The sequence below is a fragment of the Acanthopagrus latus genome, chromosome 17 (genome assembly GCF_904848185.1).
Source record: "Acanthopagrus latus isolate v.2019 chromosome 17, fAcaLat1.1, whole genome shotgun sequence".
NCBI lineage: Eukaryota > Metazoa > Chordata > Actinopteri > Spariformes > Sparidae > Acanthopagrus > Acanthopagrus latus.
This window is the reverse complement of record NC_051055.1, coordinates 31,153,229-31,165,903: the sequence shown is the minus strand read 5'-3', so window position 1 is coordinate 31,165,903 and position 12,675 is coordinate 31,153,229. Positions and strand designations below refer to the sequence as shown.

Genomic DNA, 12,675 nt, shown 5'->3' with positions numbered 1-12,675 from the left:
CCAGCCCACAGAGCCAAAATGGCCGTCTGACTGACTGGACTGGAGCTCAGTTTCATTTTCACGAGCGGCCCGGCTCACAGGGAGGGTTTTCTGGGTTTTCCCTCCCTCCTGTTGAAAGTGGATTCAGACAGAACTGCGCTCGCTGACCGGAGACAGTTTCAGTCCCAGAAGGCTTTGCAGCACCCGGCGCCGGCTGCTCGGCTCATTCGGCAGCTACAAACAGAAAGTCCAGGTGCAGACAGGCGAGAGACGCGGCGTTGATCAGTCGGGTCACACAGCTGCTCCCAGAACCCTCCGAGGATTCCCTGACAGACGACCAGTCCTCCTGCAGAACCTCACATTCATAATCTTTAATGAGTTTGTGTCGTTCTTTTTCAGGACGGTCGAGTTTCAAACTGAAGAAAAAACTAACAAACTAATATCCGACTGACGCGGACTACAGACTTCATGTTTCCATCGTTTCATTCAGTGATCGACACAAAGTTTAAAGTCCATGTGGACCTGCGGCTCGCCTGCAGGACGACACTTCTTCATGAACATATTTAATATTTACTGTAACGATGCAAACTCTCAGAAACATGATGACATGCAGAGAACCTGCAGGAGTTTCTGTTTGGACTCAGATCCTGAAGCTTGGATGAATTACTGAATAATAATTATTGAGGCGTGTGTTTATGGCTTTACTGATGCAGTCGGAGAGCGTGGAGCTCAGTGTAACGACCTGCTGGGCAGCGTGTCAGTTTCCCTCTGAGATCTCATCGTCCTCGTGTGTGATATCAGAATAATCACTGCGGGGGGCAGGTGAGACCTGTCAGGTGGTGAAAGTGATGACGAGTCACCGTCTGTGTTCTCGTCCTGGTTCTGCCTCCCCGTCGCCCCGCAGCAGAGGCATGAAAAGTGTTTGTGTTTCAGGCTGATTTAAACCAAACTGAAGCTGAACCAGCAGCGACTCCTTCTGCGTACTCGATTACTTTTACAGAAGTAGAATCAGAACTTCTTTGCTTTGCTGTGATTTTTGATGATCGTGCAGTTTTTTACCGGTTTAGTGAATCACAGAGAGAAACTTCGTGACCTCCAGGTCCACAGGAGGACCAGAACCCTCAGACACGACAGACGGGTCACAGCCGGGCCTCCGGTCCGGTTCCTCTACAGGCATGGTTCTGTTTCACACTCTCCTTCCTCTGCTCACTATCGGACCGACCCACACATCACACCTGCTGTCACTCCCCAGCACCTCTGAGTGAGTGGTGATCTGACTGAACCCGACCAGAACCAGAACCTGAAAGGTGAACATATACTTCCACATATCTGTGGTTAGAGAAACAAACACCGCCAACAATGTTCTGGTGATCGGACAGAACCACAACCCAAAAATATAAATACATAAACCCGTCCACCTCTGAGGAGTCCAGTCCTCCTCCTCCTCCTCTTCCTCCTCCTCTTCTTCCTCCTCCTCTTCTTCCTCCTCCTCCTCATCCTCCTCCTCCTCCTCTTCCTCCTCCTCTTCTTCCTCCTCCTCCTCGTCCTCCTCTTCTTCCTCCTCCTCCTCTTCCTCCTCCTCCTCCTCCTCCCTCCTCCCTCCTCATCCTCCTCCTCCTCCTCCCTCCTCCCTCCTCCTCTTCCTCCTCCTCGTCCTCCTCCTCCTCCCTCCTCCTCCTCATCCTCCTCCTCTTCCTCCCTCCTCCCTCCCTCCTCGTCCTCCTCTTCCTCCTCTTCCTCCCTCCTCCCTCCTCCCTCCTCCTCGTCCTCCTCTTCCTCCTCTTCTTCCTCCTCATCCTCATCCTCATCCTCCTCCTCTTCCTCCTCCTCTGTAATCATCCCCTCACTACATGTAATCCACTTCATTTGTTGCTGTTGTCCTCCTCCTCTTCCTCCTCCTCCTCTTCCTCCTCCTCCTCCTCCTCCTCCTCCCTCCTCCTCCTCCTCATACTCCTCCTCTTCCTCCCTCCTCCCTCCTCCTCGTGCTCCTCTTCCTCCTCTTCTTCCTCCTCCTCCTTGTCCTCCTCCTCCCTCCTCTTCCTCCTCCTCTTCTTCCTCCTCCTCCTCCTCCTCCCTCCTCCTCCTCCTCCTCCTCCTCCTCCCTCCTCCTCCTCCTCCTCATCCTCATCCTCCTCCCTCCTCCCTCCTCCTCCTCCCTCCTCCTCCTCCGCCTCCTCCTCTCCCTCTTCCTCCTCCCTCCTCCTCTTCCTCCTCCTCGTCCTCCTCTTCCTCCTCTTCTTCCTCCTCCTCCTCATCCTCCTCCTCTTCCTCCCTCCTCCTCTTCCTCCTCCTCGTCCTCCTCTTCCTCCTCTTCTTCCTCCTCTTCCTACTCCTCCTCCTCCTCCCTCCTCCTCTTCTTCCTCCTCCTCCCTCCTCCTCTTCTTCCTCCTCCTCCTCATCCTCCTCCTCTTCCTCCCTCCTCCCTCCTCCTCTTCCTCCTCCTCCTCCTCCTCTTCTTCCTCTTCTTCCTCCTCCTCCTTGTCCTCCTCCTCCCTCCTCTTCCTCCTCCTCCTCCCTCCTCCCTCCTCCTCCTCCCTCCTCCTCCTCCTCCTCCTCCTCTTCCTCCTCCTCCTCCCTCCTCCCTCCTCCTCTTCCTCCTCCTCGTCCTCCTCTTCCTCCTCTTCTTCCTCCCTCCTCCCTCCTCCTCTTCCTCCTCTTCTTCCTCCTCCTCCCTCCTCCTCCTCCTCCCTCCTCCCTCCTCCTCGTCTTCCTCCTCCTCCCTCCTCCTCTTCCTCCTCCTCTTCCTCCTCTTCTTCCTCCTCCTCCCTCCTCCTCCTCCTCCTCCCTCCTCCTCTTCCTCCTCTTCTTCCTCCTCCTCCCTCCTCCCTCCTCCACCTCCCGCCTCCCTCCCTCCTCCTCCTCCTCCCTCCTCCCTCCTCCTCCTCCCTCCTCCCTCCTCCCCTTCCTCCTCCTCCTCCTCCTCCCTCCTCCTCTTCCTCCTCCTCGTCCGCCTCTTCCTCCTCTTCTTCTTCTCTACTCCCTCCTCCCTCCTCCCTCCTCCTCTTCCTCCTCTTCTTCCTCCTCCTCCCTCCTCCCTCCTCCTCCCTCCTCCTCCTCCTCCCTCCTCCTCCTCCTCCTCATCCTCTTCCTCCTCTTCTTCCTCCTCCTCCCTCCTCCTCCTCCCTCCTCTTCTTCCTCCTCTTCTTCCTCCTCCTCCCTCCTCCCTCCTCCTCCTCCCTCGTCCCGCCCTCCTCCGCCTCCTCCCTCCTCCCTCCTCCTCCTCCTCTGTAATCATCCCCTCACTACATGTAATCCACTTCATTTGTTGCTGTTGTCTGTCAGCCTCACACTCCTGAGCTGTGAATCTTTGATCTGCCTCCACCATGTGTGTTCAGGTTATACACCTGTCGTCCTGCTCACACCTGTCGTCCTGCTCACACCTGTCGTCCTGCTCACACCTGTCGTGACTGCACATGAGACACACAGAGAGAGAGACAGGAAACTGCTGTCTGCTGTCATCTGGAAATGAAGCTTCAGCGTTCAGTAAATCCTCCTGCAGACCCTCCAACCCAGAGTCAGACAGCTGAGACAGCAAGTGTGTGTGTATGCGTGTGTGTGTGTGTGCGTGTGTGTGCGTGTGTGTGTGTGTGTCTGTGTGTGTGTGTGTGTGTGTGTGTCTGTGTCTGTGTGTGTGTGTGTGTGGTGGGGCGACAGAGCGTGACAGACAGACAGGCACAGAGAGCATGTGAGACAGTCAGACTGTAGTTTACAGTCGGCTCTGATCACTTTCTACCTGAGCAGGTGAGAGAAGAACGACCGCTGGCTGCGTGTGAAGGAGACTCTGTTAGCTTCAGCGCTAAGACTGCAGTTATTCACTCATAATGATTCAGAGAGTTTCAGGGTCACATTCTTCAACTGTCGCTCAATATAAATCAATAATTTTATCTGACTCATAGTTCTGAATCTGATGTGAAGGTCAGAGCTGTAATTTAAATGTGTCAGATTAATATTTAATCACATGTTTGGGGAGAGACTGTTCCTCTGACATCATAAATAAAATAACACATGAAGTTACCAGGAAGCTGCTTCTAAAGCCTTTATTTCAATTTAGAATTAAATCAATAAAGTAAAAAATTTAATTAAATCTTAATCCTCCAGTTTATCACAAACACTAAAAATCACTCAAGTGGAGACACAGAGGAGAGCAGAACTCGAGTATCAGCACTCAGATTACATCAGATTATAATGAGTGACTGTGTCACCACAAACACACAACCACAGGAACAAACACTGACCAGTGTGTGTGTGTGTGTGTGTGTGTGTGTGTGTGTGTGTGTGTGTGTGTGTGAGGACACACAGAGCGATGCTGCCCTCTGCTGTCTCTCTGCAGGACTGCTGTCTGAAGCTTCAGCAGTGAAGAAAACTCTCCATGAACCATCAGCTGGTGTTCAGCGCTCAGCGTCTCTGTTCTCACATCTACACACTTTTCTAACACAAACATGAAGCTACAGTCGACTACAAAAACACCGAGAGACAACAACAAAATAAAAGTGTTTAAAAGAAACAATCAGTTCAGATCAGACACACAGCAGGAGGTCAGAGCTGCTGTGTGTGTGTGTGTGTGTGTGTGTGTGTGTGTGTGTGTGTGTGTGTGTGTGTGTGTGTGTGTGTGTGTGTGGTTGTGTTGGATCTACTCACAGCTCTTCTCCATCTGCAGCTTTGCTGTCCTGAACCAGATAAACAGAACCAAAACTTCCCCGGCCCAGACTCTGCAGGATGCTGTATCGCTTGGCAACCTGACCTCCACTGCCAGGGGGCGGAGCCTGGCCTGACTCCACCTCCTGAAACCTGAGCATCCTGTCAGCTCACCTGTGGAGCAAGGACACTTCACATCACTCTGTCTGCTCTGTTTAATATTTGTCATTTTGATCTCTCGCTGTGTTTGCAGAGTGACGGTCTGACTCCAGCGCAGGACTTCGGATCAGTTACACCGACGGTCAGAAACGTGTCCGTCCCTGTTCAGCAACACAACTTGGAAGATGACATTTAGTGTGATTTGGCGCCCTCTTCAGTCTCTGAGTGTAACACCACTGTGACGGTTTGTCAGGTGTGATGCAGGTGTGAATGACAAACAAACGTAACGTGTTAAAACATGCTGTGAACATGTGTGACGCTGATCCTCCTCCTCACTGCAGGGACCTGATGTCAGCCTGTTACAGACACCGAACCACAGCAACATGAAGTTACATGATGCTGCTTTAAATAAATCATGTGAGGGATGATAATCAATAAATATATCAATAATTAATAATCTCGATAAATCAAAATAAAGAAACACTCAGAGCACAGAGGGCTGCAGGATGACGTGTGTCTGTAGCTAACTGCAGTTAGCATCTTTCTGGCTCCTCTCAGATTACTGAACTGTGTTCTGGATTATTACAGATAATAATCTGTGTGTCAAACACGAAGTTCTGATCCGTCCAGGTTCTGTTGATCCAGATGATCTCCACAGATGAACTCCACTCACCACCACTAAGAGTCTTACTGCACAATTACTATCCAGGTTTCCTATAAACTGATCAGTGTCCAAGTTGTAAAGTCAGAGTTAGAACAGTGTGGAACTAAAGTGGCCTGTAAACTAGTAGACTAGTGAGTAGATGAGTCTCCGTGTTGCTGTGAGGACGTTAATGTCCCCGACAACCTCTGTAACTGTTGTTAGCACATGAAGAGCTTCAGGATTAAACTGTAGGACATTAATGATGATTTATGTTGGAGAACAAAACGTGTGAATATGTTTTAGCTTATTACACACAATTAACTGGAAACACATTCAGACTCTGAGATGAGGGAGCAGGACGTGCTACCATGCTAACATGCTAACTGAACTGCAGCTCTGTATTTATACGTATACGTACGTATATCACGTAACTTTCTAACCTGAACACAGTGAAACAAACATCATAATACTTTAACTTCATTTGCAGAAAAATAACAACTATCTACAATACTTTTATTTTGAAGGCATATTTGTGTGATTTCTGGTTATTTTTAGGTGAATTGTAAAAATTGATTGATTGATTGATTGATTGAAATGAGGAGAAGTGGAGGATGGATACAGTGTTTACTCACCTCTGTCTGAGTAATCTATTACTTTCTACTTATGACAAAGCAGGAAGGAGGTTTCCACTTGAGAATTAACTGCAGAGGGCTTCTTCTTCTTCTTCTTCTTCTTGTTTGTTTGATAAAGTATCGATCGTGTCTGAACTGTGTCATGAATCTCACACTTGATGTCTGTAAATTTGAGGGAAACCGGAAGAGGCGGGGCTTCAGCTCTCTGTGAACGCAAGACAAAAAGGCTGAAAACTATGACGTCATTGGGTTTAATCCTGAGAACGATTGTTTTTGTGAAATCTCTGAAAAGTAACTAGTAACTAAAGCTGTCAAACAGCCTTCGGACTGTATCTGAGTAGATGTACTACTTTACTGTCCATCACGTTACTAGAAAATGGCGGATATTTAATATTAGAATAAGTTAGTGTGTTCTCACCATTTTATTAACTTTATTGTGAAAGAATTTTATGTAGAGTTAAAATATCATCTTATTTTGAAGGTTAAACCTTATAATTGTCCGATAATGGAAACATGGTGTCGTGTAGCTGAAAGTAGAGGAAAGCTCATCGAGGCGACCGTGAGCAGGTTCTGTACCGGTACCAGCGGGTTGCTGCTCGTTGTTCCGCTCGTTGCGCGCTGTAAGTGTTGAAACAGAACCGAGCCCAGAAACAGACGGAGAGCGGGGCGCCGCCGGATCGTCCCGTTTAGAATCAATAAACATGTTTGTTGTGTTGTTTACCTGCAGCTGACGGAGGAGACGACTTCCGTGTTTGATCCCGTCTCCATGGAGACTGACGAGGACCCGCCCCTCCCTCCACACACACACACACACACACACACACACACACACACACACACAGTATGGTATATTGTGCTGTATATTGATTTGACACCTCGAGTTACTAAAAGTTATTAAAGTTATTAAAATATGATGTGTGGTTTTAAACTTCCTTCAATATAAAAACTGCTCAGACTGTTAATATGTAACAAACTTCAGTCATGTGACAGTTTTTATTCTGTCACGTCAATAATTCATCTGTCATGTTTTCATCAGTTTAACACAGTTAAATAAATCACAGGTGATGCTGTTGAGTCGTTTGTCCAGCAGGAGGCGACGTTTCCTCACTTCAGATTCTTTTGAGCTGCAGACACTCGAACACCAGTGACACCATCCATCCATCCATGTTCTGATTCTCCGGGTCGGGTCATGGAGGCTGCCGGGTCAGATGGTCAGACCTCTTTTTCACCCAGCAACACCTCCCAGCTCCTCCTGGAGGATCCCAGATGAGATATTTAATCCCTCCAGCGAGTTCTGGGTCGGCCCGGGTCTCCTCCCAGTGGGTCGTGCCGGGAACACCTTCTAAGGAAGGCGCCAGGAGGCACCTTAACAAGATGGCCGATGTCCATCACAGCGTTCCGGTTCTGAGCCCGGCTCGGCTCTGTGAACGCAGCAGCTGCTGTCAGTCGCTACATGCTGCTGTTCTGAGCTGAGACGGACCGTCACCTCTGACACCGCTGCAGAATCTTTTACTCTGGGTTTGTTCTGGTAGTTTGTTTCTCTGAACACCGACTGTGAACAAGTCGCCTGCTTCACCTTTAATGTTCACAGACTGTCACTCTGTCTGACAGCAGCTCATTACAAACTGGATTTATGTTTGCACAGGAGGAAGTCAGGAGGAAGTCAAGAGGAAGTCAGGAGGAAGTCAGGAGGAAGTCAGGAGGAAGTCAGGAGCGTCCTGTTTACATTAGCCGGCTCGTTGCTCTCCATGTTGTTGTCCTGTGGAAAATATATAAATCAATAAAGTGAATCACATATTTTGTGACACTGGAAGAAAAGACAACTTGAATCTAAACTTTTATTATGCAGCACTTTGGTTTTTTCTCTCTGACTCACTGAGTGTTCAGTGATCATCTCAGCAAGCTGCCAAAGATTTGTGCCTGAAAAATCTCTGACTCTTTCTGGAGACGAGATTCAGAACCTGCACAGACCAGCAGAAGCTCCTCGGCACATTTTGAGTCCAAACTATGGCAGGTGAAGCAGAATCCAAGGACCGGCTGGATTTTAAAAAGTACTGCAGTCAAACTGAAGATGTTTCAAATGTTGGAGGCAGGAAAAGTTCAACTGGGAAGCAAAAGATCACAGCGAGCTCCCAGCAGAACGTTGTTTCCTGTGGTTCAGCCCGGTTCTTGTTGTTCTGCAGTTTAAGGACCACGTGAAGGGAAACGTGCATGTTGTGCACACAGCTCCGCCCCGTCAGAGCACCATCAACACCACCGCAGCACCAACAGGTGGACGGAACAGACAACACGCTCTGTGTTTTTATTCTGCAGTTTGAACGCAGGCGACATGAACAGACATGAACTCAGAGTCCAGTACTTGTTCTGATCCACTGTAATCTTGAACCTGACGGCCAGAGATGAATTCATTCTGGTGTAAACTTTGTTCCTGTGTGAAACCAAGAATCAGTTATTTTACCATCCACTCGTAGTGAAGTTACAACTGAAGCTGCAGAAGTAATCTGGTTACTTTTACTCGAGCCGCCATGTTTTCCTGACAGACGTCCAGTTCAGCCGTCCTGCTGTCGGACTCTCTGAGGACCAGCTGATGTTCACATCCACCTTTTCTAACATTCCCTCTGTGCCCGGTTTGGTTTGAGCCGTTACAACGATGTAATAATATGTAATAACATGTTAATAACATGTTAATAATACCATGTTAGTAATAACATGTGATCGTGCATCTGGTCGCATCCGTCCGTCCGGCTGTGGATGAAAACTGCTGCTGATGTTTGTGAACGCAGCAGCTGCTGACTGCAGGAAGTGAAGCGTCTCCAGAGAGACGAGAGGCGGCGTGACTCACACTTTCCACTGAGACACACACACACACACACACACACACACACACACACACACACACAGAGGGAGTGGTCATCAGCCACTGAGAGGGCTTCTGTTTTTCACCTGCATCGTACTATTAATTCACTACTGACTCATTTCTTCACGTCTTCATCAGTCTGTAAACATCTCGGTGACACTGGCAGCAGACGGGCAGCGCCGGGTTCTTTCAGTCCAGAGACAGAAAGAGACGCAGCTGAAATATGAAACTGCTCACAGCTGATGTGTGTGAATATTGTAGTTTTTAACGGATGAACTGGATCCATGATTAAAACTGCAAACGTCTGTCGCAGGACGCAGTGGACGAGCTGGTGGATCTCTGAGTCCGGCTGCTGAAGTTTCTGTCGGTGTGGATGCTGAACAGCCGACGAGCCGTCAGCCGAGAGGACGCCTGTACATCAGCTGAGAGTAAACACAGGAGCCGCTGCTGTAACACGTGTGCTCGTGTCTGTGCAGTCTCCAGTGTTACAGGGGCCTGCTGGGGCCCAGCAGAGGTATGCACTCTACTGGGAGCTACTGTAGATGTTGTCTGCATGTGTTGGGACACATCTGTGTTTGGGATTGGTTGAACTCAGCACAAACTTTAAAGAGGCAGAAATGGTGCAATGAGCCTTTAATTTACAACATGCAACAAAGCACAACTTGTAGTTTGAACACACTTTTTAAAAAATGTACAAAAACAACACAAGTCATGTGAGCTCGTTGTGACGTGACCTCTAATACTGTGGACATCATCTCCTGAAACTAAAGAAAATCACTTCATTCTCCACCTGAACACCACCTGAACACCACCTCAACTCCACCTGAACACCACCTGAACTCCACCTCAACTCCACCTGAACACCACCTGAACTCCACCTCAACTCCACCTGAACACCACCTGAACTCCACCTGAACTCCACCTGAACTCCACCTCAACTCCACCTGAACTCCACCTCAACACCACCTGAACACCACCTGAACTCCACCTGAACACCCCCGGGCTCCCTCAGACACACCTGAACCTCTGAACGAGGCTCCTCCTTCTTCCTTCACTGACTTCCCCTCCGCTCCGTTCAACAACACAACTTTAAGGCACTTTGGAGAAAAACCTAAATACTCTAAACTCTCCGGGTGTCTGAGTCCACTGACGACAGGCGGCTGTGTCGGCCCGTCAGCCACGAGCTGATCCAGAACTGTGAATCTGTTGTGAAGAACGTTGAAAATATAAACTGGCAGCGAGGAGGACGATGTTCAGACCGACGATCAGTTTGAGTGGCTTAGCCTGATTAGCCTGATTAGCCTGATTAGCACTCTGCTGCTCAGTTAGCTAACAGCATGTGAATTAATGTTCACTCTGTTTGAAATATGACAGTTTTCAAACCAGCATGTTGTTCGTGTTCAAGTCGGATTTCTTTCTGGAAGCACTCAGTTATCTAACGAGGCAGCAGCTGTTTTCACGTCAAACACACAAGTTTCAGTGCAGGACGAGAAGTCTTCACAGACAGACGATCAGGTGACGCGGTCCAAAGGTCCCGAACAGAAACTAAATGGACCCTGATGGATTGTTCGGCTGTTGAACATGAAGTTATCAGACTAGATTCTCTCTGAAGGTCAAATTCCATCTGTTATTTCTTTGTTTTCACTTTGTTCACGATCACTTGTTGATCTTTACGTGATATGTGACAACCGGCAGATTTGATCCTTTTTGACAATATTTAAATAATATTCAGCTACAAGAAACAACAAACGGCCTTCAGAGTTCCACAATAAACCTCGAGAGAAATTCTGAACACTTTGGAGTTTCTGTGTCAGATTAAATCTTCTTTAGTGATTTGACATCAGTCTCATATTCAGACATCTTTAAAAGTTAAATAAATTGTTCAATGAGTTTGTATTTCCAACTTTTTCCAGCTCACAAATGTTTCCTGGTTCAGTTGGACCTCCGTCCTGAGCCGACCCGGATCACGTGACGGCCTAGAATCAATACTTATTGGCCCGCGGACTGTTCAGCAGCACACTGTGTCTCCCAGTGGACAGACAGCCGGTCATCAGGTCACTCGGCATCATTCAGCATCAGAAAACACATACAAGCAGAAATAATACAATGTAAACAGTCTGGTTCTGTCGGGTCCGGAGCCAGAATCAATCTGGGATCCAAGGAGAACGTGGGACAAAAGTAACAAACAGCTGAAAACACAGAAGCTCCAGAGCGACGGTCCGATTGATTCTGGCTCCACACTGAACCTGCAGGCAGCCGTATAAAACCTTCAAAATAAAAGATGCACCAATAAAAAAGTTCTGAATTCGATACCAAAACTGGACTCTGAGCAGAACCTGATGGAAAAACTCGGTTTATCAAAAGTTCAGCAATAGAAATACAAAATGTTAAAACAAATCAAAGGTCTGGATTATTCTGTCTGCTGATTCTAATTGAGTCACACTGGATCCGTGCCGGGTCAGGTGTACTGGTATCAGGTATCAGAAGTTTCATCAGTGCATCAAACATCAAACTGGTCCAAAAGAACTCAAATACAGTACAGTGAAGCAGAAACACAGCAGAGGTGAACATGTTGGACCGGAACACAAACTCAACCACAGAGTGTGAAAGTGAACCAGCGACTGTGTACAACACAACAGGGGGTCGGACCGGACCGGACCGGACCGGACCGGGACACACTGTGGATCAGCAGGTCGGATCCGACTGAAGCTGAAATCTTTGGCTGCTGATTCAGAACGAAGCTTCTTGTTCACACTGTGAGCCAATCAGGAGGGAGACGACTTCAGACGACCCGTTTCTGAACGATAGAGTCCAATCGGGTTCTGTCTGGTTCTGTTGGCTGCTGCTCTCTGATGAGCTGGTTTCATCATTAGATTTGATCCAATATCAGTTCAGTTCCAGATGATTCAGTCACAACATTCATTTACTGGCACATGAAAGTGATTCTGACAGAACTGATGCTGTGAATGTGACTTGGACCCGCTCATCTGGTTCTGATCACCAGAAACATTAAAGACGTTTGAAGATTTGTGGTTAAATGTGTGAAATCTTCATGATTTTATCATCTTCAGTTATTATTAAAAATGCCTCCGTGTACGAAACCAGAGTAAAAAGAACCATGTGGTCAGGTGTTCTGATCCGGATCTCACAGTGTGACATGAAGTGGACCCGCGTCCACAGTGTGGCGGGTCGACGCAGCAGGAGAAAAACAATCATCTGTGCTCAGATCCATCAACTTTCACACGGTTGAAGTCAAACATTCACTTTTCATCAGATTAGACTTCAGTCAGTCACCGACCCGTCAGCCAGAACCGCTCCAGAACTTTAAGGAAACATTAAGTGCAAAATCTGAAGCGTCACACGAAGAGTTTGGCGTCTGATCGGCAGTAAGGCAGAAATGTGAGGATCAACGTGTTCAGCTTCACATCAGCCAGAGTTCTGTACCCAGACCCGGCAGGAAAGTTTCCCACTGAACCAGCGAGTCCGATCAGCACCGCGACTCCGATCAGCACCGAGAGTTTTAATCCTACAAGCATTTCTCAGGATGCAGAATCGCTCCCGTGGCACAAAGAGTCCAATTAGTTCAGTTTAAACTGGGTCAGCTGTTCTACAGAACTTTCCACAGCTTAATCTGATAAAATCGTCAATATGAATGGCAAAAAATATCGTTAAGATAACGATCTCAGGGAATCACGTCACAATGATTCGCTGATCGTTGGATGTTTTGGTCTAATAAAATAAAGTGAAAATGTTATTTTCCAAAGTTAGGC

The 12,675-nt window shown here is 48.1% G+C and overlaps 2 protein-coding genes across 12 annotated transcripts in view; both read right to left on the bottom strand.

The window, feature by feature from the left end:
- Positions 1–12,675, bottom strand: part of nek11 (NIMA-related kinase 11) — a 45,847-nt gene that overhangs the window by 29,972 nt on the left and 3,200 nt on the right. For 4 of the 11 annotated variants that reach the window (XM_037073665.1, XM_037073670.1, XM_037073669.1 and 1 more), the window contains exons 1-4: positions 6,625–6,763; positions 6,049–6,253; positions 4,618–4,788; positions 3,324–3,386 (exon numbers count right to left, since the gene is read on the bottom strand). In XM_037073665.1, the coding sequence (XP_036929560.1) occupies positions 3,324–3,386; positions 4,618–4,775 (221 nt within the window). In that variant the 5' untranslated portion in view covers positions 4,776–4,788; positions 6,049–6,253; positions 6,625–6,763. The other 7 variants (XM_037073663.1, XM_037073661.1, XM_037073667.1 and 4 more) reach the window with 7 other exon arrangements.
- Positions 9,524–12,675, bottom strand: part of cmtm7 (CKLF-like MARVEL transmembrane domain containing 7) — an 11,525-nt gene continuing 8,373 nt past the window's right edge. Inside the window, exon 5 of the mRNA XM_037073672.1 lies at positions 9,524–12,675. This exon is cut by the window's right edge and continues 3,209 nt beyond it. The gene's annotated coding sequence lies outside the window, so the exon portion shown is untranslated.